The 26,000-nt window shown below is 40.8% G+C and overlaps 1 protein-coding gene across 2 annotated transcripts in view; it reads right to left on the bottom strand.

Moving 5' to 3' along the window:
- The window catches only part of scfd2 (sec1 family domain containing 2), an 85,909-nt gene that overhangs the window by 4,240 nt on the left and 55,669 nt on the right, over positions 1 to 26,000 (bottom strand). For both annotated transcript variants that reach the window (XM_044199059.1, XM_044199060.1), the window contains 2 exons: positions 8,763 to 8,908; positions 3,607 to 3,741 (listed from right to left, as the gene is read on the bottom strand). In XM_044199059.1, the coding sequence (XP_044054994.1) occupies positions 3,607 to 3,741; positions 8,763 to 8,908 (281 nt within the window). The remainder of the gene's footprint in view (positions 1 to 3,606; positions 3,742 to 8,762; positions 8,909 to 26,000) is intronic.

Raw genomic sequence — 26,000 nt, 5'->3', positions numbered from 1 at the left:
TAACAGCAGGGTAAAGTGTTTCTGCTGAGCATGATTGGCTGTTGGGTAATAATGGCTTTGTGCTATTGGCTGTCGAGCTGCAGTCAGGACACGTCTGCCGCCTGTGAATGCTAACCAAGCAACCAGAGCTGCAGGGGGGCGGACCCGAGGCGAGAGTGGCTGTACACGTGAAGCACCAGCAGGCTGGTGTGAAGCGTGTCGAGGATGATTCATGTGTTTTGTGAAAAGATGTGAAAACAAATGTTTTTCAGTGCATTCTGCTCATGTTATATGTTGTCTTTCGAGATGAATTCCGTGGCTCTTGCATGCACACATGCATGTTTGCTGAATCCAAAGACACACGGCTGCTTCATGTGTCTGAACCATGTGTACTGCCATGCGATGGATAGGGAGGAAGGGGCTTATGGAAGTGTGTAGAGATGAGGCGTGAAAGTGGAAGTGAGGTGAAGAAAACGTTATTCTATTTCCTGATGATAAAATACAACCACGGGCTCACACAGTTTTCTTGATGTAAATTCTTTAATATATCAAGCTGCTGGCTGTGAGCTGCCTTAGTCTTAGGTGAGACATCCACTATATAAGTGGTTCTTAACTGGTGTAGCCTCAGGGTCCAGATTTTCTCTTAGACATCAGGTCACACTGCACACATAGATCATCTTAAAATTTTCCCTTCCAAACATTCTGCCTGTCAGTGGATTCAAAGCCAGGTCCTTCTTGCCATGAGGAGTCAACAAACAAATAAAACCCACTTTGAAATATAGTGAATTTCCGGAGTACTGTTTCCCACCTCCAGGTGAGTATCAGTGCTACAACATGCAACTTTACAGTACAAGTGACAGGTAGCCTATTGACCCGGGCTATGTCGGTCATGTGACCCTCGCCTTGTTCGTCCGCTGACTGTAGAAGCTTTCGAAGCACAATAAAATATGAAGCATTGCAGCAAGAGAATGCAATTGGGGCTTAAAACCAACATTTTAAAAAACATTAATGCAACTGAATAAACCTGAATTAGTTGTAACTGCTTATAGTTACATAGATAGGCTACTACTACTGTTAAGCTATGTGTTGTAGCACCGCTACTCACTAGGAGGTGGTACATTTCAAAGTAATTTTTTTATTTTTTGGACCCACATGCTCGCAACCAAGAGCAGATTGGTGGGTCAAATAGCAAATTGTGCTCCATAAATGTGAGATATCCTGTCACCTTAGGACTAAACACTTAAAACTGGTTGCTAGTGTTAGTCAGACGGAGCAGGAACCAGATCTTCTGGACCAGACTCACACATACACCATTTGGTTACAGACCAATACAGTTTAAGATGACAGTTTAAGCAACAGTGCACAAGCTCTTACTGTCACAATCCAGACTGCAGGGTCCAGTGTGTTTAATGATACAGACTGCAGAACACACAGTAGGCTCTATGGTTAAAAATAGAAGTTTTACTGGGTTGTTTTATGGCATAGAGGGTGTGCAATGCACTCCTATAGAATGCTCCAACTTCAGGTTTATAGGTTTAGTCTGTCTGAGTTGGTGGTTCGTGGACCAAGTTTCTTAATTTGTGTAAAACCAGGCCACGGTTATGCAACCAGTCTAATTCCTCCCCCCGGGTAATCATCAGTTTAAGCAGGCCCAGATGTGGCATAATCAGACCCTGGATAGTCATCTGCTCTGCGGTAGATATACATTACCCACAAGCCCAAAACTACGTGTCTGTTGGAGAAAAACATTTGGCCAAAATATTAACATAACCCAAACATTCAGGTCTTTGTGTCTCCCTCTGATGCTTTTAAAACTTAGAAAAACAAAGCTGTAAAAGAATGAATGAATAACTAAATAAGTCAATTGATAATCAGTCAAGCAGCCTATTAACAACAAATTGTGTGTAATTACTGACAACAATTTTCCATTCTGCATTGTTTTAAAAAGGTGACATTTGGGTTAAAATGGATTAATAAGGAATTATGGTGTTTCTTGTTGTTAATATACTGTTACACTGACAGTATGTGTTTCTCCTCCAGTGTTCCTGTTCCTGTTCAGCTTGTGCTCCTCTGGTGTCATCTGAGGATTACATTTTACCTTAAAAATAAATGTGACTCTTTGAAGCAGTGACCTGGTGATATTTAAATGCATTTGATTATTGTTAAGCATTGTTAAATGCATTTGATTATTGTTAAGCAATTGATTATTGGTTTATGCATTTGATTATTGTTAAGCAAATCAGTGCGATTACAATTTGTATAGCGATTACACTTTTGTGAGTGCTGATCCCTGTTTTTGAAAACATTCTGACCCCACACCCAGGCTCAAGCTTGAGGCTATTGCTGCTTCACAGTTTCAGATTAACTAATGATCTATAAGTTTAGTTGTTGCACTGAAGGTGCAAAAGCACATCTATTGGCAAGTAGCCACTGTTACAAAACATCCATAAAATATATAGGCCACAGCCATTTGGTCCTGGGAAATAATGTCCTCCATTTTGAATAAAAAACAAACACCCTTTTTACTCCGTATCCTACATATTTCATCCAATCCTCACCAAATTTGGTACACATCATATTTCGAAAATCATTGCATGAATTTGTTTTTCAATATAATCGGTTACCGAAGTCCTGGAGTAATGGCCCATTGATAAACTTAGCCTTATCTATGAAACGCAACATGCGATTGCAACAACATTTGGCGGACATGTGCAGATATGGACCCCGAACAAGTCTGTAAAATATCATGGCATTTCACCCATAGGTGGCGCTATAATAAAAAGCTTCATACTTGGTACAGAGGTATCCCCTGGGCATCTGCGCGACATATTGAAACAGCGCCACCATATGGCCATTTATAAAACACATTTTTGCTGGTAACTTATGAACCATGAGTTGCAGAAGGAAAATTATTTTTTCTCTGGATTCGTCGGGTCAAGACGAGCCTCTTCAAACAAGTCACATTTTTGCCACTGCTCTATAGGCTCCCACTAGTTGGTTGGCATGAAGCGCAAAGTGTGGGGAGTGGGGGTGTTGGCCATTTAGTGAAGCAAACTGTGCTTTGTAAATGTGAAATGAAAAGAAGCAGCTGGTAACTCCATGTGGAGACACGAGGCTGTTTGACCTATAAAGTGTGATCCAGGGTCCAAATGGTCCCTGTTTTGTGTTTTCTCTTTCAGCTCCTGACTGCAGAATCAGTAACTGTATTACTCGCCAATTTTTGCAATTATGTGTGCAGTGATGATTATAAAACCGACCGACAGAAATGTTAAGGCTTTTGATCTGTTATCTCATATTACTGTAAGAAGTGCTGTACACCAAAATCAAACATCTCTGTGTGTGTAAGGGTAGAATTGTGGTTAAGGAGAATTAAAAGTGGTGGGTAAATACAAGTTACATAGTGCTGCTATTGATGGTTTAACTGGCCTGTATGGTAGACACTGTAAACTGTATGTGCAGACATGAGAAGCTTACTCAGCAAACTGACAAATCAGGTCAGGTTCAAGCAGTTGGAAGAAGGCACTTTATTGTCCATAGCGTATAGTTGGTAAAGGTAGGTTTAAGAGGATTTGACAGCGCTGACCCCATTACATACAAACACGTGTGTGATTGCGAGCAATGTCTGACCTTCATGAACATGCTGAAGCCGGTCTTGAGCAGGTCTGTGAGGCCTCCAGACATGTGCTCGATGTCGGGACATTCAAGTCTGTCAGGGTGGAAGACTTCCTCCAGGATCTGCCGCAGGAAAGGACGATAGGTCGCCTGCAAAACACAAACAACACACTTGAACACGATAGTTAACACCCAAAAATACCTGCACTGACAACACTTTTATTTTTATATATAGATGTATCAAGTGTGATATTCTGCAGTAAACAATCTGTGTATGAATGTGATTGAAGAGCTGTTGGTGTGTTTTCCAGAGTGCCCTTCTTTCAGCCTCCGCATGTTTGGGTGAATGGCCGTGTGTGTGAGAAACAGTGGAGTTATAAACAACTCTGGTCGATCAAACAGGCCACTGACTTATGAGTCACTTCAGGAAGAGGAGCTTGATCACTGCTGCAATCAGGACGAAAAAATCCTGCACTGTTGGATGTGGCTAAAAACAGCACTTTGGTCTATTGTGAGCGAGTCTTAAAGGGGATAAATTAAATCAAGAATCAACACCTGCCAGTCCTGTCAGAAATTCTGAAAACATCTTTCTCTCAATGGTACCAACAAAACTATCCAAGCTACCATTATGTTATAATTGTGATAGTACATGATACCCAGAAATTCAAATATAATTCTAGACAATGTCAATACAAAAAATTAAAAAAAACTTTTCATCAACTTGTATTCATTGTTTTTAGCCATGCTAGTGGCATGGCTCTAGGGACAGCAATGTCTGTCGATTGGTCGCTCAGTCAGTCTGGACTCTTTCTTCAGTACAAAGTAGTTCCAATGAAAAAAAGTTAAAAGGACATTGGATCATCATCATCTGGAAAGAGATGTTGCTGGTGAATATTTAGCCATGCTAGCGCCGTGGATCTAGGGATGGCAATGTCGATCAGTCGGTCCACCACTTAGGTCCAAACTGAAATATCTCTTCAACTATTAGATGAATTCCCATGACAGTTTGTACAAATATCCATGGTTCCATGATAATGTATCCTTCTGACTTTTCCCCTAGCGTCCATGCTTTATCTGTGTTTTTATTTGCACACTAAGCTACGAGTAAATGCTGCACACCCCTTATGTGTATAGTCTTGAATGACAATAAAGTTTACCTTATAACTGTACTGTGTACTTGTTTTGTGCTAATTAGCAAATGTCAGCATGCTAACACGCTAAACTGAAGTGGTGAACATGGCAACCATTATACCTGCTAAACATAAGCATGTTAGCATGTTGATGTTAGTATTTAGCTCAGTACACAGAGCAACTAGCATGGCTGTAGATTCTTGTTTTCTTAGCAATAGAAGACAGTAAGACCGTATTAACATTTGGGAAAAACACATTTGACTGCTGAAGGTCAGCCATATTTGAGATTAGTTTTGATTAAGCTGAGTGTGTATATGTTGCTGAAAAACATTGTTTTCCTATTAACATAAACATATTCACATCATCATGTGACATAACCTGCTTCTCCAAAACTGTCAACAGCACCTGGCTCACTTTTCCACAGTTATGAGCAGTCTAGCTTTCACAAGCACAATATTTCATTACTATTCTTGGTCGTTTTGACAGTGAAAAGCAGGAATTTGAAAAATGTTGATGTCCTTGAAGGAGCTCAACCTCAACTAAAGCCTCATAAATGCCTTCTAATATTCTTAAAAGGTGGCGCATGAAAAACAAAACAAAACTAAACTGTTTAACAGTAACAGGGACTCAGCTTTTTCTGCCCAGCTACCCAGGACATAATGTACCATTTATAGACCTCAAAGCTTGCGGATCAAGAGTTCAAGACAGATTTTTTTTTTCATGGGAGTGAAGTTTGCTGTCTCAGAGAACAATAAAGACCCAGATAAGGTTTGGCAGAGCTTTATATGAGTACTCTGAATAGCAGAAGTCTTAAAATAGGCAGGCTGAATATCTTCCAGTACTGGAACACTGGATAACTTTCCTCATTTTACGTGAGGCCAGAGTTAGTGACACATTATGGCTTTATGCCAAAATGTGAGCGAAGTAAGGAGCATAACTTTTCCTCTGGATGTTGTCAAAGGAACATCTGAACACTCAGCAAAGACTCCATCTACCAAACTGTTGATTCAAGTATTAAATACACACACACACACACACACACACACATACACACAAGGTTGTCCAAATGCTAATGCATCCAGGTGTTTCTGCCCACAGGCATCGTATCACGTCAATATGGAGTATCATTCTTAACTGACACTTTAAAGCCTCCCACTCCTCTAGTCCCTGAGGAGCAGCCAAATTAGGCCTGGGGAAATCCTGCTGTCCAGGTTGTATAAATCATGATTTATATAAACGAACATTTATCTCTACCAACATGACTTTGCTGCATGGGTCAGCCTGCACAAACTAAGCTGGGAGTAAACACATTAGTGATTCACCTCCGGCTAAATAACACGCTCGCGCACGCAGATACACAACCAACAGCATTGCGGGCATAAACAACAAATCCAACCCTCAGTCACGCACGCATTTTCATCTGCTGTCCAAAAATCTAAAAGCAATCCCATTAAATCACCACCACAAACACCTACATGATGAAAACAATACTAGAATTAGTCATATGATAATGTCAGTGCTTTAATATTCGTCTGTACATACAAACATGTGCGCACGCGTACAAAAACACACACACACACACACCCACGCACACACACACCCACATGTGAGTATCAGTTTCCCCACAGGTTTTCTTGGCACACGTAGCGAGCAGAGAACAGAACAGACCAGAATATCTTAGGAATAATGTGCGCAAAATTCTAATGAAGATGTACTATGCATCTCATTTACAACACAGTGCTAAATTTTAATCAGCACTTGCACTGTACTGTGCTCTTTTCAAAAAGAGTAAAGCATGTTCTCTAAATCTCACAAATTGGTTCTGGTTTGTTCAATCCGTACAAAGACCGAAGTGTATAAACGACAAATTGTGGATTGACGGGAGGTTATGGGCTGGACAATTTCTTGGCATGGCACGGTGACTTCCTGAAGTCTCCGCTGGTTGTCTGGCATCCTCACAGTGACGACACGGCTCCAGGGAAGTCACCAGCTCAGAAAAAAATGTTGAATTTTTCCTTTAAAAGGACTGAAAGAAACTGCACTGTACAACTTGTTCTTTGTAATTTGTGTGAACTGACCCTTTAGTTTTGCTTCACAGTATCTGCAGTTCAGCTGAGTTGGTAATGGTCGCTGCCAGAAGCCATGTTGATGTATTATATGTATGAAATTATCACAGCAATAAAATTGCCATCATTAAGTGCTTCTCAGACAAGCAAGAACTCAAGCCCCTCCCCTCTGGTGAGGTCAAAAGATAGCATTAGACTCCAGCTGTTACAGTCTCAGTCACTCAGACTTCATTGATGTATTTTTCACAGGAAATTCTACAGCGTTCAGTTACTCAGAGCATAACATGTGCTCAGGATTGCTGCTGTCTGATTAATTATAACTTGAATAAACAGAGCGTGATTGGAGCCATCTGAGAAACTGTGATCATTTATATTACTAAATCCATTTGCTATTGTCACTATAATCCTCCACTTAAATGAACACAATGAAAGTATTTTTTACTGAAGCTAACAGCAATCAGTGCTCAGTGGTACTCATACAAACACACTGGGATGAAACCCTTTGAACTCACTGCAGTGTTCCTCCAGACTTTGCGAGAAATAAAATCAGAAACTTACACGACTTACACAGAAAAGGCGGCAAGAGCGAGAGGTTCTGACCCATGTCAAAACCTCACTTATGTGTGAACCCCGGGGAGGAGGAAGACATCTTGACAGACAGGTACTGGCTTCACTGGTGGAGGGGATGTGTGCTGAGAGAGTCTGAAGGGTTTCCGATGTTTCTTAAGAGTAGCCAGTAGCTGTCAGATGTCATGCTGTTCTCCTTTTAAATGAAATCCTTTTTATATCAGCAGGAACGGGGACAGACAGTTCTGTCCTAACATAAAACACAGTGCTGCTCACATGCATGCACACACACCCATACAGTCCAAGACAAAGATAGACACATTTTGACAAAGATGCACTCAGATGGGGTAGGTAAATTCAGCATTGAAACCTTTTCAGGATTAGAGAAATACCCCTCAGGTTTGGCTTTTGCGTCTAAGGCTGAACAGGAAATAATTTAACTCAAACTTAAAAAAGCTAATAAACCTATTTCCCAAAATGTCAAACCTTTCCTTTCCTAAAATATTTGAAAAAGCATAAAACTGGATGAAATACTCCTACAACTTAATACATTTCAAACATTTTTAGTTTTACTATCCTGCTGAACACAAGAGAACCAACTCCTCCAGTGATAATAAGGCTTTGTACCTCATGGCTTTATGTTTGGATGAATGACTTATGTAAGAATTGGAAAAATAAAAGCCTCAATCAACACATTTTAAAGGAGATTCAAGAGACACAAGCAATAAAAGGCAAAAAGAGAAGGACATAAAAGTCCCTGCTGTTGTAAAGCTTTTGTTCAAGTTCAACCTACTTCCAAGAATATTTTTTTCACTCTACTGTCCATGTCCATGTATTTGGCTACGAAAATACTTACGACCTCTAAAGAAAAAAAACAGTGTCTTGAACTTTCATCGACTAACCTTTATGCTCCTGACCTATAATTCTCTGAAAAAGCTACCCAATCAGAGTGAAGATGCACTGTTGACTGTCCATAAGAAAAGGTAAGAGCCTGTCATGAGGACAGAGCTTTCAGATGCACGCAGAGGCCCTTCTGAATTGCATAAGCTCCAAGAAACAGACAGTTTATGAAGAGGCTCTCACAGTGAACTCCTTCTCTGTGCTGTAATGCCTGTGTGACGCAAGCTGGAGAGGGACAAAAGCAATGAAGGCCAGAGGGTCCGCTGCTAAATCTGTGCCTGTCTTACTGCCACAGCAAAGAGTACAAAAAATAGGTAAATAAAGCATGAAGGAAACCAGCTGTGTGTAATGAACAATTTTAACTAAATATTCTGCCTTTCTTAGGTGTGCCGGGGAATATAGATATGTTGTTGGAGCAGTGATGGTGGATTGGTTGAAGAATAGACATGTTGGATTTGTCCACTAAAAGGGAATGATGTTGACAATCTGCGTTTGTGTGTCTTAGACCTGGTGAACTCCATCGCTGGCAGTGTAGACGGAGCGCAGCTGCTTCAGGTGGTCTCTGCTGCGGCTCAAACCTCGGAGGGTCTCGAACATCTCCTCCACAGCAGAATGGGCTCGCTCTGTGGTCAGGTCCTTGGGGTTTGCACAACCTAACGGCACAAAGACATACACACACACTCTTACTAAAGTTATAGAATCATATATAAATGCCAAGAGTGTGACATAACAGAGGAAAATTTATAAGCAATTGTTAGCATTTGTGAAAATGCATCACTGTAGTGTGACAGTTTGTACACCAGATTCACATAAAATCAGAAACACCCCACGTTCTGTCAAAACTGAGAAGAAAGCTAAATGTGCAAGAAAACATTTGCATCTCCAAAAAAAAAAAAAAATAAAGGCCCGTAAGATGTAACATGTTGCTTTTCATTAATTTTCTCAGCTGGATGTGCACTGAAACCAATTATCAAGGTAAACGCATGGCAGCGAGAGGACAAGAGCTCCTTTATTCGAGCAGAAAACACTGCTGTCTAATCAAAAGCTAACGTTCCCCCCTTTCTAAAGAAGTGCGTAGGGAAGCAGAGCAAAAGATAAAAGGAGAGAAACAGAGAGGCTGTGACAGAAAGAGAGTGGGGGGTTGCAGGAAAAAGAGCATAAGAATGTGAAAGCGAAGTAAACAGACAGAAAGTGAGAGGACGGAGAGACCGTGAAGGAAGTTAGAGGATGGTAGCCAAGCAGGCAGTTCACAGCGCTGTTGGTAAAGTAGGTCGACTGGCACCTGCACTTCCCCCTCGCACTGCTCAGGAATGTAGCTGCCCTCTGTTAACAAGAAGGCCAGCTGTGTAATAAAAGATATAAAAGCAAACCTGAAAACTGTATCAGCACAGCTAACTCTGAGAGGCTCATAACGAACAAGAACATTGATGACTCCACCATCAGTGCTGCAAATCAGCAAATTTACATAAGATGGTGTTTTTTTATACATTAATGTAGCAGACATGTATTTAAAAAAGAAAATCCACATTCTCAGCCTATGACAGACTTTCATTGACTAGAACTTTAAGCTCCCACTTCCTCCCAGTCAGAAGCTGCGAACTGGGTGCGGGGATAATAAGATTAAACTACAGCAGCCACTTCATGTCTTCTTCCACTCAGGGCTCTGTTGGTCCACTCTGTGATATAACAAGTATATAATACCTCATATGTTTATATATTTGTAAGGGACGGTGCACAATATTAAACATGAATGCTACATTTGATGAATTGTATCAGAATTATCTGAGAGGAAATTCTCATCTGCAGTTCCCTGGAAAGCCACATAAAAGGACGTAAAACAATAAAACATGATATAGGTCATGCACAATATCAAACAACTTACAGTATAACATATAAACATGATAATAAAGCCTAAGAGTCTACAGCCTTGCTAGCCGTTCTTGTCCTGACGCTTTACTTAGGCACAGCACTGCTTTGAGTTAAATGCTAATGTCAGCAAGCTAACATCCTCACAATGACAATGCTGATGTTTGTCAGGTATCATTTTTACAATGTTACCCATTAATTTTGCATGTTAGCATGCTAACATATGCTAATTAGCACTAAAACGCAAAGTACAGCTGAGGTTGAAATGTTAGTATATGTATATTAGTTTTGCAGGTATTTGGTTATAAACCAAAGTATTAGACAAACTTTTGACCTGATGGTGCTGTATGGAAAGTTATGTTCTCACTTAAAGATATTACAATTCATCCTGAGGGGGGACATTAATCTCTGTACCAAATTTCACAGCAATCCATCCAATAGTTGTTGAGACATTTCATTCTGACCGAGCAACAGACTGACATTGCCATCCCTACAGCTCCTAGCATGGCTAAAAACAGCAATAGTGCAAAAACATTGTAAAAGGCAGACTCGTTAATTATAGAGCTCAGTTGCCTTCCATCCATTTTCAAAAAAATAGCTTTAAAGCAAAATGATAAAAAACAAAATGCAGGAATACATTGGAATATATTGTGGAACATAGAATATACTAACAAACTGGGACATCTCCGTCGCTCAGTAACACAGAATACTGTATGCCTTGCTCTCAGTAAAAAAGGTAGCTACAATTGCCAGGCACTCCAACTTTGATTTGACTAATTAAGCCAGACTCAAAAGGTTATGCATGACTTCTGCCATGCAGGGTTATCATCAAACACAGGGAGCTCATTTAAAGCGCTTACCTCAAGATTATATAACAATGTATGAGCTCATATATTATACAGCCCTACTTTGGAATAAAAGCAAAGACAGACACACATGTGTGAGTAATATGTGAGTGTTGAAGATAAGATCTAACATTCACAGGACATGTAAAAATCTCCCTTTATGAACACTGATACATGGACTGTTACTGCCTGTAACATGCTGTAGATTGATGTAAGTGAAGCTATGTCACTCCTAACTCCTCCCCCACTGACAATATATAACTTTCTCAAGGCTGAAAATTGACCTGCATAAATACTTTGCTTCATTTTACTTGGCACATTATATATGTTGAGGGATACATCTATGTCACAGTTACATAATGTACACTGAACAGCTTCACTTTGTCAGGCTTTAATCTCTGTTAGTTCCCCTTTCTTCCCATATAGACAATATCAAATTTAGCACGGCGAGTCTTTGTTTTGAGTTGCTGTCTTGAGGAATGTAAATTGTCTGGGCCGGCGGTTTGCTCTTCTGCGCTGCCCTTGCAGAGAGGTAAACTCTTAGGGAAAACAGCAGGGCTATTTGACGGAGCTGAGCGTGAAGACTTAGATGAGGGTCTTATCTCTCCAGACACCCGCAGAAGGAGAAAGGCCTCCAACAAAACAAACTATGATGTTTGTCTGTGAGCATTTATACAGTAAAAGAACCCTGCGATACAAGAAAATGGTAAAATACAACATGCAAATATGCATGTTACATGATCTGACAGTAACTATCTGTTGAAACCTACTGCTTAGGCTGTGTGCATATTTCATGTGTTTGTGGCAGGAGGGCACTGGATACATTATAAGGGCTAGGTAGAAGGATGTGTGTAAATCTGTTCGAGTGCTTGCGTGTCTGCCGTGAGAGCGCTGGTTGACTTGTTGCCAAAGCATACAGTGCAGGCCCAGGGCTAGGTCTGGGGCTGTGGTTTAGATGTTGATCGTGGCACCGCAGATCCTGAGCAGGAGCAGGACCAGGTGCTGATCCGGGAACATCCAGCTTGGCTGTGAGGCCGAACACCTGTGTCTGAATTCATCTCACGCGACGCCGCCACGCTACCCACCTTAACGGCACCACATTCACAACACCACACACGTAAGATGTCTCTCACGCAAATATGTGAGCTGAATTCCAGTTTGTTCAAATCAAGTGCATAATAGATGCTTATTTAACAGCCACCTGACTGTCCTCTAGTATCATTTCTTATTTTTATATGATTATACCTTTTGTAAAACTGATTCGAAATGACGAGTAAGCACGTCATTTGAAAAGCTCTGCATACGTCTGAGTCAAAATGCCACTTACATCTATACACATTTACTTCCCGAAATGACTCTAACAGTCAACAACTTCTTTATAAAATTACAAAGTTATTTCTAAGCCTGACTCATCACTGCACCGCTAAGAGAGAGATCAGGGACAGAGAGAAAGCGGAGAGAGAATGTAGTTTGGTCTTGATACGGACACCAATATGAGTCCTGGCCGGAAATGGTTGATTGAGGGTTTTCTTAATTAGATCTAAAAGAGCCGGAGGTGAGCAATGGTTACTAAGTGGGGTGTGAGTGTAAGCTGTGATGCTCAAAAGGTGTAACCTACAGCCAGAGAAGCACAGAGGAATGGATCACTAATGAAAGGAGCTGGATGGGGATTAAAATAAATAACAAAATAAAGAACCACAGAGAGAGAAGTGATGCAATCAAAGACAAAGCTGAAGACTTAATGTTGTCATTTAATAACCTGTGACAGTAACAACCTACATGTTCATCCTTGAAGTAATATTACTGTCAGACTGACATCACTGGTGTCAGTGATTTGCCATAAAAAAAAGGTCCAGCTTGCTTCTGCTCTCACTTTTGACCCATGAAACAAGCCTTTACGGTGTGTGTGGGACTGACTGAAAATACACTGCAGAGCTAACGCTCGCGGTAAAGAAGGAACATGTCACTCAGTGCAATGTGCAATGATGTGGCTCACTGAAGTGTCTTTAATAGGTACACTAGTAACAGTGAAGCTATATGCTATATCAGGCTTTGGCAACACAGGAAATACTTGTAAGTTTGTTCAATTCATTAATTATTTTGGTATTTTTGTGAGATTTGTTGATATTAAGAAAAATACAGAATGTTGCCACCAGTATCTTTTAATGCTAAAACTGAGGTCAGTTTTTTTTCACTTTAGCACATGTAATCAGGTGAAAAAATAAATCAAAGAAATGTGGAAGTAAGAAGGCATTTGTGTCCATTACCAGTGCCACACTGTTCTGCTTACAGGAAATATGGCCTCTGCTAAAGAACATAGGGGACATTAAATTAGAAAAACACAGTCTGTTTCCTCAACAACCCTCAAAACACTGCAACAACTCACCATCTATGCCTGACACCACAATCAAAACTAATCGCTCTGTACTTATCGGTGGAATGTAGACAATGAGACTACTTATAAATATCCCAGCTTATTTTGAAACCTGGTCAAAAATTCTATTCTGGTCTGAGAAAAGAATGAGAGTACGTGATTTTGAGAGGGAGAGAGATAGAGAGACAGAGAGAGCACTGATTTTTACAAAGAGTTTCTATCAGATGTGGTGATCCTGTGTGGAATGCTGGGAAGGAAAATCTCTTTGCTACTGTATCTCAGGATGAAAGAAGAGAGACAGATGTGGTGGATTTTCAGAGCTACATGCTTGTCATTCCCCTTTTCCCTTACATGATGCTAGCTGTCACCATGGCAACCATGTTATTTCTAGGTCAGGAGGAAGTCACTTCAGCGTGGTGCTATCATGACACTGACAGTAAGTAAAGCACAGCTGTACTGAGGAAATATGTACATATAGGGTCATAAGAAGCTACAGTGCATAAGAAGCTGACATTTTTTGGGAATCCTGTGGGATTATTTTTTAACTGGGATGGGACAGGAGTGAAAATCCACTCCCGTGTCACCCTCTACAATGCATTTACTTTTAGGTATTCTACTTTACCTTGAGAGCCAAATCAAACAAGGAATAGGAAAAATTAAAAACAAACATATGTGTTGCAATGTCAGACTTTAGCCTCAGATGGATTTGGAAAATAATGCAGGAAAATCAACCATAGTAGGGCTCCAGACTAACGGTCTTCACTGGTAGCTAAAGGTTTTTCTGTGCCGTGTGCATCTGACAAACAGAAAAACATTCTGTAGTGGATGGACGTCAGGAAGCTTCACAATCTCTTCATAGCAGATTTGAATTTGCTGTTTTAACTTGTTTAAAGCACCGACTTTCAACATGTTCCATTGACCAAAAAGCCACGGATAAGGGCCAAATAGTGTGAAAAGTGCCGGACACTCACTACAGGCAAACGGCAGCCAACGGTTAGCTCAAGTTGGGTCCACAGTTGTCTTAATTCCGGTGTTAAGCGTTAATCCTCTCCAGAGCGGCCTGCTTGAGAGAAAACACAAGACCTGTTAATCTGGGCTGCTTCACAAACTCTTTGGGAAGTGCAGAACAATGCCCCTCATACTGATTTACACGCTCTCTCTCACACACACATACGTTTGTTTCACTATCCCAGTGGGGGACAGTCATTGACATAATGCTTTCCCTAGCCCCTTCCCCTAACCTTAACCATCACAACTAAATGCCTAACCTTAACCCTTAGCCTAACCTAATTGTAACCCTTTATCCTAAAACTAAGTCTTAACCCTCAAAAAGCAGTCTCTACCCATGAGGTCCTCAGTTTTTGTCCCCATGGGTTAGTGTGCATTCAGGTTAAAGTCCCTACTGGGATATAAGAACATGAAAGACACACACACACACATACACCTAATAGTCACATTAAAATCAAACCTCCTTCACTGAGCATTGCAGTGAACACAATGGGGCTGAGTGTGGATGTGTGTTTCATCAGAGAATGAAGACAGAAGCGAGAAGTGCACACACAGTAGTCACAGCATGCCAGCATCCCAAGCTTTCCCTGCTGCAGGAAGCATGTGTATTCACAGTGGATGTGATTAATCATATGCTGATGAGGGTGCGGTCACAGCCCCACCACTTTTCATGGTTAGAGCAGGCCACAGGCAGGGTGACTGTGGAGAACAGAGGGATCTGCATGTAAAACACTGTTTCCTGAGTGCTTTCATGTCAGCTGGGTGGTTATGTTAGTGGATGGGCATGTGGGCAGCACAGTGGCTTGGCAACAAGGCCCTCAGATGCTGTGCTGTCTGCTAACAGGCGTGAGGAGATCAAACAGCAGGCATGTAGGACTCACCCACTGAGGGGGGGGGGGACACCTCGTCGCCGCCAAAGGGTGTTTCTGCCTGTGTGCGTGGGTATAATAAATGACAAGAATGAGGGTACACATATGTATTCCTATAAGTGGATCAGAGAGTTCTACATGTGTTTCAACGTGTGTATGTGTGTGTGTGTATAAGAGAGATGAGGGTGGGGACAGTGGCTTAAATCACAGGGTAATGATCTGCTCAATTAGAGTGGCAGCTGCTAATTTCCCCCATCTGACTTAAAGTCTTTTAAGCAGATTAGGTGGTGGGCTCACACACACACACACGCACACACACACACACACACACACTCATTTGAGTGAACAAAGCTGCACATAAACAAAATCAAAGTCTTAGCAAATCTTGACACTTCTGCACACTAGAGACAAACTAACCTTAATCTACTTTACCATGGCAACAATGCTCTCACATACTTTGTAAAAGGCATAATATGGCTTCTCATATTAAAGTTATTACTCACTAAGGACTCACATTTTTTCCCTTTTTCATTTCAAATACCTAGATTCTCCCAGACAACGGCTGATTCATGGCCGCAGTATTAACGGCAGAAATGAAAACTTCCCCGCTTTGATATTGTTCCTCATGATTTGTGTTTCACCTCGCTGTCGTCTACTATTAGCCGGACTATCAGACTCCCCGAATTTCACTTTGATCCTCTGTAATTACAGTGCTGTGTGTGTGAATGAGGGAGTGTATCATAATCACGGTGGTTACAGTGTTTCAAGCATGGTTTCGAGGTAAATCAGTGAAATCTGGCAAGGCGAAGAGAATGCCACCGACTCCAGACAGACAAAATTACAACTCTGCACGCAACGCAACACGAGTCCCCTCCTTCACATGGAGATGACAAGAGGGAGCAGGAGAGAGGAGTGTGTGTGTGTGTGTGTGTGTGTGTGTGTGTTTGTAACAGTGTGTATACATGGTGGGATGTTAAACAAACCCCTTTTCCACATCAGTCCTACTGTGGCTGTCTGGCTGACTGGATATACAGTATGTTAGTTCTCCTGTCTCATAAATTTCCCAGCAGTTATATAACTACATCTCCGTGGAACACCAGGTGCTTATCCACATGTCTACTGCAAAATGTTCTTCCGCGAATGGACTGGATACACAAACACAAGGCATGCATACTAATGTCGTATTAGTACTGTGTGTGTGCATATTAACAAATGTGATGGTCTGAATGTCATCACCGTGGAGATGCTTGGGCTAGTTATGTGAGTAAAAGCACGGCTCTTCTCAGAGTCCCTGTGTGTGATGGTGCTATCAATGAAAAACAAGACTGAGTCTACAGCCACGCTAGCGGCTCGGTGAGGCTGTACTTAGGTAAACATCTGCGCTTTGAGCTAAATGCTAAACGTCAGCATGCTAACCACATTCATCATGCTACCATGCTCACAAGGACAATGCTAACATGCTGATTCTATGCAGCTACAATCTATAAAATGATCACCATCTTAGTTCAGCGTGTTAGCATGCGCCAACATATTTTGTATAGTGTATATTAAACCTGCAGTGAGGAACTTTTGTCTCCCCCTTCTGGCAGTGCGAGTAATTACACAAACACTGTCGACGCGTGCTTATGAGATATAGGCTCCGCAATACTCCTAGTTGCTGTAGCCTACTCCGTCACTACGGTTGCTCCACCATTCAGCTCTGGCAAACCAATCATTGCTGGTCGACTTAAAATGAATCATTACTGGTGCTCCAGTGCGGGAATGTCGCCACAGACACCAAATTTAAAACTCTGGGATACTGCGAACATAGTCATTTACCTGGCGGTGATAGGTTTAATCAGCATTGTGTGAACTCATTTGGCAAGGGCTCGAATGTAACAGACATTCATTTAGATGTAAAAGTCCCACACTCCAGCTTTAAAATTACATTACATCCTCCATTCAGCATTGTATTTTAGAAGCAGAATCGTGGTGCTAGAGGATTATGATGGTGCAGCCCTATTGCTTCATGCTTTGAACCTGCATTAATTGATTTTTTGGCCACATGGGGGCAGTGGAAACAAGCTGTAAACACAACACTGACATATCACCTTATAAAGATGTTATGGCAAATGTGTTAGCAAACACTTGCCTATTTATACATCTAGCAGATATGGAACAACATTAACATTCTTTTGGAGTAGTGTCTCTGTCCACCTGGCGTATGGTAAGTCCTGCTTTCACTGTCCTTTTAGTTCCGTTTTTGGTCGACAGTAACTCTTAAGGGAAATATCTGGCTCTTGAAAGCTGAAAACAGCTGCCTAATGAGGCCCAAAACGACTCTATGAAAGCGGTGCAACTGAACCAAACCAGTAAAGTTGCTGAAAGATGCTGTAAAGCTCTGTAGAGCTGAGACAAAAAGCAAAGCTGGGTGATAATTCTCTGAGGGTTCGTCACCAAGAGTGACAATTTTAACGTTACAGTCATTTCATCCACTGTTAATATAAAAATATCGATTTAAAGCAGCTATAAAGGATGCTACTATTGGTTTTTCATGTTATAGCCCATTCACTACAAATTGCATATACCTATCCTCAACACATCATAGGTAACCATTTTGCAAACCATACTGTTTTATTTTAGAAATGTTTCTGTTTTTTCATTAACTTCTGTACAGTGTAAAAATATGATTTTGTCAAAGCTACTAAATGCAGCAACTAAAATGTAATGTAAATAATCTAATGGTAGGAAAGACTCTGCACTGAAACAGAAACTGTACAGCATGCACTCCATCATGCTCATCAAAGTGTATAGAACACGTTTTGTTAGTTAAGGAGCTAAAACACATTGATAAAGTCCTTTAAGCAAAGCTCTGAAAAGTATATATGCTCTTGTGTACTTAAGGTGTCTGAGTTCATATAGTGTGTCACAAGGTGCTTATCAGGCCAGTCTGCAGGATTTATGTTTCTGTGGGTGAGAGCGTAGTTGACATGGCAACCCAATACCTTCACACAGGCTGAAAAAGCTGCTTGCACTGAATAAGCACAGCATAGCTCATAAAATCTCAGGGTTTCTCTCTTTGTGTGTCTGTGTGCATTAAAATATGTCAGTATGTGGGGTACTTGCGCATGTGTGTATGAGCATCTGTTGTGCATTACCAGCAGTGGCTATTCCTGCTATGTGAAATAAGAAAGCTTTAATTAACAGTGGACATTCAGGGAGATTTGATTACATTTTAGGAGCCAAAGGCATTTTATCATGCAATTGGCTGGTGATGAAAATGTTATGTAACGAAGAAAAAAAACAACCCAAAAATCTAACACCTCTTTATACAGCAACTCTTACATAAGTATGAAAGAATTAGGTGACGCCACTGAATGTGGCCTTGTCTGCAAAAAGTGAAAATTCAGATTCTAGAGATTTTTAAGAATATGTTAGACCTCCACCTACTTTTTTTCCCCACTTGAGAAATGTATTGTATAAGTGCAAAAGTGTCAGTTCCTTGACCTATAACATTACAGCCACAAAGCCACAGCGTTGTGAGCACGTCAGAGAAAACTGCCAGAGACAAAAGCTTTTTCAGTATACTTATTCATTTTATTCTACAGATAACCGCAAATAATATAACTCATTCTTGTATTCATACATGTTGTAAATATCCACCAACCATGCAAATAACCTTGCATTCAGCTAAAACCTCTCTCTCCAATAGGTCAGCTGCTGAACCCAGCCGCAGAGCGTTGCTCCCCAATCATACCTGTGTGTATGTGAAAGAATGTCATTAGCACTGTGATGACTGAATGTGTGTATGTGCCAAGCCAGGACAGAGAGTGTTTTTTAATTTGGTAAAATATGCTGAGGTTGTGTGCACACACATGATTAAGCTATGTGCACACTCCAACACAAGTGTGAATTTGTGTGTGTGTGTGTGTGTGTGTGTGTGTGTGTGTCTGTGTGCGTCCTAACTGGTAAGGGACAGTTTTCATCACTCCTCAATTCAAGATCATTCCTGAGGCCCGGGCATTAGCGGCTGCAGACATCAGGCCATTCCACAGAAACAGTGCTCACAGTGAGATAATCATGCTGAGCTGACCAGCTCCCTCTGCTTCTCAAAGACACATGGTGGGCCATTCAAACTTAGGTAGAGACACACTATGAGCCAAAGTAGGGTTATTCTGCCCCCTGAAGGACAACAGTGACAGTGCAGAACTATCTGCAGCATACTTAGGATATATTAAATGGCAGCTTGTTTTGCAGCCAGAATACAGTTGAATGAATAGTGTGTAGTATAGCTGCAGTTCCTTCAACAGTCTAAACAGTATAAAACTTTATTACAGTGTAGATGTTATAGGCAAACCTTTATTAGGGTTTCGGGTATTCCTATGAGACTAGTCAATTTTTTTTTTCCATTGACAGAGAGCCCTCTGTTGGTCAAAGCTAGACCAGCACATAGCAAAGGCTCTGTCTAATGGACAATTTAATGTGTGTGTCGGGCAACTGCAGCTCAGGTTGAAGAGCTGCAGAGCTATTATTCCTAAAGTTAGTGGTTTGATCCACAGCTTCTTCTGTCCACGTCGGCCTGTCCTTGAGCAAGAAACCCAGAGTGCTGGGGAAAAAAGTAAGCTTTGGACAAAAGCATGTGCCAAACTAATGTAGTGTGGTGTTGATGTAATGAGGACTTTTCAAGTAAGTTCCTCATGAGTTGGTACAGTGACTCACATTCACCCAGAGTTTAAATCAGTGTAAATCAATGTATGCTGACAGAATCAACAGCACAAGAAGCAACATCATTTTAATTATCTGTCACTGTTGGTGAAAGCAACGACATGCAGAAAGTTACAGATTCCATCTTTAACAATCAGTAACATTTTAATACTACCATTGCACGATGAGACCAAATGCTAGTTTGAGAGAAAATGAGCAGAACTTATTTGTGTGAGTGATATAATTATTTTACTGCACATTTATGAAAATACTCTAGTTAGTCACATAGCTTTTAGCTATATTTAGCAAAATACTTTTAAGGTCTCTTATATTTAACATGATTTTCATGTGAATACACATCTATTCTTTATCCTACATTATGTAATCATTAAAAAAAAAGGTGCTGAAACACCTGCGTCGATATCATAATGCTGTGTTTCTCTACTGAAAATGTTATTCTTGGTTTTCTTTTCCGACGTCATCTTGAGGTATGAACATGTAGTCATTTATTACAAATATGCCAGTAACTGTTTTTCCAATGTTTCGATCTGTATCAGCGTGTATATGATATCAAAATCAACATAGTGGTAACTGGTTGATTGTCTCAACAGTGTCTGAACCAATGCGACTTCAATAGCAAAATGTCTATGGGGTCAAAAAACCTACAAAAAAGGGAGGTCAGAAACAAGGTTAAATATGAGTAAACAAGGACTTCCTCCCTGAGGGTAAAATCTGCACCTGGACTTCTCATTACTGCTGCGCTCTGAGCCTGCTCAGCACTAAAGAGCACATGTGGCCCAGAGGAAACAAGCTCATAGCACTGCTAGTCTCCAACATCGCATCAAACACACACACACAAACACATATACACAGACAGAGAGTTCTGGGAAAATGTCAATAGGGGTTCAATGTACCACTTCCCCAGTTTTCATGAATTACCATAGTGGCATTCTGTTAAAGTATTGAGGGTGCTAACAAAAATCCACACACACACACACACACACACACACACACACACACACACACACACACACACACACACACACACACACACACACACACACACACACACACTTAGAGTTGTATGGTGTGTTCCTGATGCTCACAGAGCTGTCTTACAGTGCTGTTAGAAACAGTGTAATATAATATCCACTCCATCTATCCACAGCGAGGGACCAGGATTTATTTATGACTCACTGACACTTTGATCCTCTTCCATTTCACAGCTCAAACTGCTTGTTTGCTTCCCCTCTGCTCTGACTCTGTCACATTCATCCCCTACTAATTGGCACAGATACAAATGACTTGTCTTTTCTGTGGCAATGTGCTTTCATTTCATGTCTTATGTTCATATCGCGCTTTTATGTGCAAGACTGATGCATGTGTCAAGTTAAAATAACCCATGTTATCATCATTATAAAGCCAAAAGACAAATGTTTGACCTATAACATGCAAAAAAAGAAAATGGGCAAGCACTCTTTCTTCATGTGTTTCTCTTCTCTTCCTCCATTCCTGTCTCCCTAAGGTCTTCACCTGGGGCCCTGCAAGGCCCTGTGGAGCTCTGTCATACACTGTGGGGAGCAAGACATTATTCAAAGGTGGAGCAGAAGGAGGAGGGCAGGAGGAGGAGAGGGTGGCGGGGGGTCCTGCTCTCCTACCATATTTTCTCCAATTCCTCCCTCCCTTTTCAGGATTTTAAATCTCTCACAGTCTTGAGGAATCATCACCCTCAGAGCCCCGCCCCTGTGCATAATGGATGGCCCAGACGCATGTACAAACATACATAAAAACAGAATATGGACGAAACTCACACGTAAACCTAATATATCCAAATGCAGGTAAAACAAACATCCTGCAAAACATTTTTAAGAGAGCGCAAGTAGTGATCTGCCTGTGAATAAGAGAGTCACTGTTGGAGGAGAGGTCCAAAGGGGGCAGCTCTTATTTTGACAGTCCCTCTGTCCTGGAGAAAATGCCCTCTGTTCTGTTTGTTTTCCCAAAAAGAAACATCTGAACATCTGCGCTGTTCCTCGGAGCAACACGCTGGGCTAGAGTTACAAGCTGCACCGGTGCACAAGAACGCATAAACACATGTGCAGAGTAATAAAGATGCACACACACACACACATAAGGGGGGAAACATATACAAATTTCAGGACAATGTTAATCTGAAGATGATGTACTGTATCTCTGCTGAATCATAATAATTGCTATTATTCTTAAGTAATGTAAAATCCGTATGTTTTATTATCAGATGACATGGAAATACCACAAAACTTCAAAGGCAGCCTGAGGAATGTCGCCTGATGCTGGGCCCGCTGGGGCCACTGTGAACGTGTATGTAAATATGTATGGCAGATATGAGGTGGTCTCCAGTCTACAGCAATAAATGGATGGACAACTTCATTGTCTTCTGGCTGTGACTGCAGTTTGTGTTGTATTACTACGTATTGAACCAAGAAATCCAAGGCTCAAAAACAACTCTTAAGCAAATATTGTGTAAGCGCTAACATATTTCACTTGGCAAGAACATCTGGCCTTTGTCACAGGCCTCCTTTTTCAATAAAATAAAAGTAGGCTTGAGGCCCTTTTTGCTATGAGAAGTGATAACAGCAATGATGGCGCTCCAAGAACGTCACCACAGCCATGGAGGCAAATGTGTTCTCAGAGAAATACTTTGATCACAGACAGGAGATCTGAGCTCATCTGCAGTCTATTCAGTTTCACACAACCTCCGCTGATGCACTGCTTAACATGGTCACTAGGGTGCACTGTTACACTGCTCACTGAACTCTAGCACACACACAGGTACAGACACACACACACACACACACCCATCCATCCATCAGCCCCACTCCTAAACACACTGCTGCCAGGACTGAGCTGTTTTCTCTTGTTCTCCTGAGGGAGATCAGCGTCTTTTTATTTTTTTTATTTTTTTTTTTACTGTGTCCAACTTCTCCATCTCAGATAATACAGCGAGGTTGTGGCCCAGATGTGAGGCGCTAAAAAAACACAGTCACTTTCCATCCTCCTCTGATCGGACTGTGTTTTCGTGTCCATTTTTAACTTCTACTACTTCTCCTGACTGTTTGGTGCAGTTTAAAAAAAATGCCGTCCCCCCCCACACACACATTATGCATATAAGTATAAAAAACTGTGATATAAGTTGAAATGGAGAAAACAAATAACAGTCAAGCTGAAGCAACAATCATATCATTTCAGTGTTTGTTTTGTTCAGTAACAGAAGATGGCCAGAAAGTATTTCAGTTTAAGTTTGAGAGCAGTGACACTGCCCCAAAATGTGGGCAATGATGGCTTCAACCTCCTGAATCTTCTCTTTTATTATATCAGACTTTTGCATATTCTCTTTCAAAACCACTACTTGAGGGACAATTTACACTGGTCCAGTACTTGGGTGTGACATGTAGGATCTTTTAAAGTACAGCATTTTTCAAACCACATCTGGGAGGTGCTATGTCTTACACAGAAATTGTGACCTGTAAACTGGCAATGATGGCTGAAAATAGAGGCTTGTTCTGCTTTTCAATAGTATATACAATACTAATGGACTATCATACTGTACACAGGTTGACATTTTAGAGGCATAACAGTGGACCCAGCCCTTTGAAATAAAGACAAGGTAAAGGAATTCTGAGAAAACATAACATGTAGGATCAAAGCCAAATGCCACGCTGTTATACAGATTCAAAATGTGAATCTAAATGTTTCAACTTATTGGATGTTTTATAGTTTGTTTCCACTAAGAGACTGAGATTAATCAAATTTAAACAGCTACAGTAACAACAGATTTTCTGTCCACATTTTAGCAAAATACTGCTGCTTGCCAACAACTCTCCAATGGTCATCAAAATTAGTGAATTAAATATGTCAAGTTATCAGTATCAGTATACATATCCATGCAGACAGTGAGCATGCTGTCTGATATCTCTATGTGACAGCGCTGTCAAGCAATGTTTTTATGAGTGAGTCCCTGTATGGTTTGTGTTGTGCATGGGCTAGATGAGAAGATTAATAACACTCTTTGTGGATGTCTGTACCATAAATATGTAGCTAAAGCCTGCAGCCAATTAGTTTAACTTAGCATGAAGGCTGGAAACAGAGGTAAATAACTAGCCTTGGCTGCCAGTCTCCAGGCAACCAGCTGAGAAAGTTATTTGTCCCAGCCAAGAAATAGTCCTCTGCAAAACAACAAATTGCCGTTTTTACATTTTGGTTCTTGTACGAATTAAAGAAACAAGATATAAGGTGCTAATTAGTGGAGGCCGGCTGCTTTTGTTGCCTTTGGACAGAGCCAGTCTAGCTGTTTAACTCTGTTAACAGCTTTGTGTTTGTGCTAAGCTAAGCTAACTGGATGCTAGCTAGAGCTTCAGATTTACCGTATAGACCTGAGAGTGGAATTAATCTTCTCATCTCATTCTCGGCAAGAAACCGAATAAGCATATTTCCTAAAATGTTGAACTTCTTTAAGCATCTTCCGTGTTTGGAAATGGCAAAATCAACTCCAAGTCTCGGTAAGTGTCCTCCAAATCTGCACGATGATCCACCCCTATTTAATCACACATGTACTATCAAGAGAGATAATTAAAACATTGCTGCAAAATCTACTAATCAAACATATGGCTGAGCTGCAGGAGCTGTTGGTAGGTTACAGAAAGCACACATCATTTTAAATAGAGAAAATGAGCAGCCATCCACAGGGAGTAGGATTGGTAGCCTCCTCTGGGAGGATTAAATGGGGGAAAATAGAATTACTAGGTTCTATATATAGTTTCTTAGATATAGTATATATAGTTTATTAGAATTGAGTTAGTTACATACATATACTCTATAAGGGTCTATTAATGTCTGTTTGGTGTCATTTTTTAAAGAAATATTTGTGACAGTTACTAAAAGAAGCAACCCTTCACCATTTAACTCACTGGATTCTGAACACTTACAAAGTCAGTATTCTGTAAGATATATAAAATAAAACTTGTACACAGTAAACTAACCGACCCATTGTGGCCAACTGACAAGGTCTGACCCTACAGTATATATTTTACTCTACAACATACTGTTTGCTGTTGTTCTTAGCTGTTTGCTTGATAAATCTGTCATTTTAAACACTGCAAATACTCCAGTGAATTGGGGAAACTGTTTGAACGTCCAACCAGACATACCATAACACATCCAACATACCTGACTCAAACAGATTTATATACATGCTGTTTGATTTACGAAACACTGCGATCATGTAGGTTCCAAAGTCACCAAAAGCACTACAAGTTTGTGTCAGATCAGTGGGTGAAAGTGCTTAGAAGCCTGATGGCAAATGTTCAATCCCACACACTAGGAAGCATGATAATGCGATAATGTGCATGGCAGCCCAGACTGCCCTGAGTGTAGCTGGCTGCTCCAAGCCCACACCACCATGCTAACGAAAAGAGCTGGAGGAGAGGCACGGCTCCAGGCCAACCTCACCGCCGGGTTTATCATTAATGAACTACGGAGCAGGGGTGTTTTGAAATATGGCAGAATATAATGTCCTCTGCCAAGGCTGCTTGATAACCTCCATGCAACAGATGACTGCGGATGTAAGTCCTTGTGGTTTGTGTCTGACATATGAAACAGACAATCAGTCAAGTATAATAATATCTGAGCACAAGATGCCAATGATAACAAAAATAAGAAAGAGTGAAGCAAATCTGGGATAATCAAGTTAATAAATTAATCGCTAAGCTCAAATTCAATTTTTAATACATTAAAATAAAATCTTGATAATTGTAAAACACTCTTGATAAATTCATACATAGCGAGAATGAAATTGTTAATATGCTTGCATATTCTCAACTCCTTCCCAAATAATGCATTATTTATTTTGTATTTGTTTTACAGGCACGCTGCCTGAAGGGCTGATCTGGAGACTCGCTCACAGAGGAATATTTCTAAATATTAACTCATGAATTGAGATAATTATGATGTTTGAAAATTATTGTCATGAGAGATGTGCAGAAAGGCAACGCACGAGCAAAAATCAAGAATGCCTGACTCATATTCACACCGTGATTTAAGAACAGGAGGAGTTTTCAAGGGTCAC

The sequence above is a fragment of the Siniperca chuatsi genome, linkage group LG6, assembly GCF_020085105.1.
Source record: "Siniperca chuatsi isolate FFG_IHB_CAS linkage group LG6, ASM2008510v1, whole genome shotgun sequence".
Classification (NCBI taxonomy): domain Eukaryota; kingdom Metazoa; phylum Chordata; class Actinopteri; order Centrarchiformes; family Sinipercidae; genus Siniperca; species Siniperca chuatsi.
Note: the sequence above shows the minus strand (reverse complement) of the source record. Positions and strands in the feature narration are given on the sequence as shown.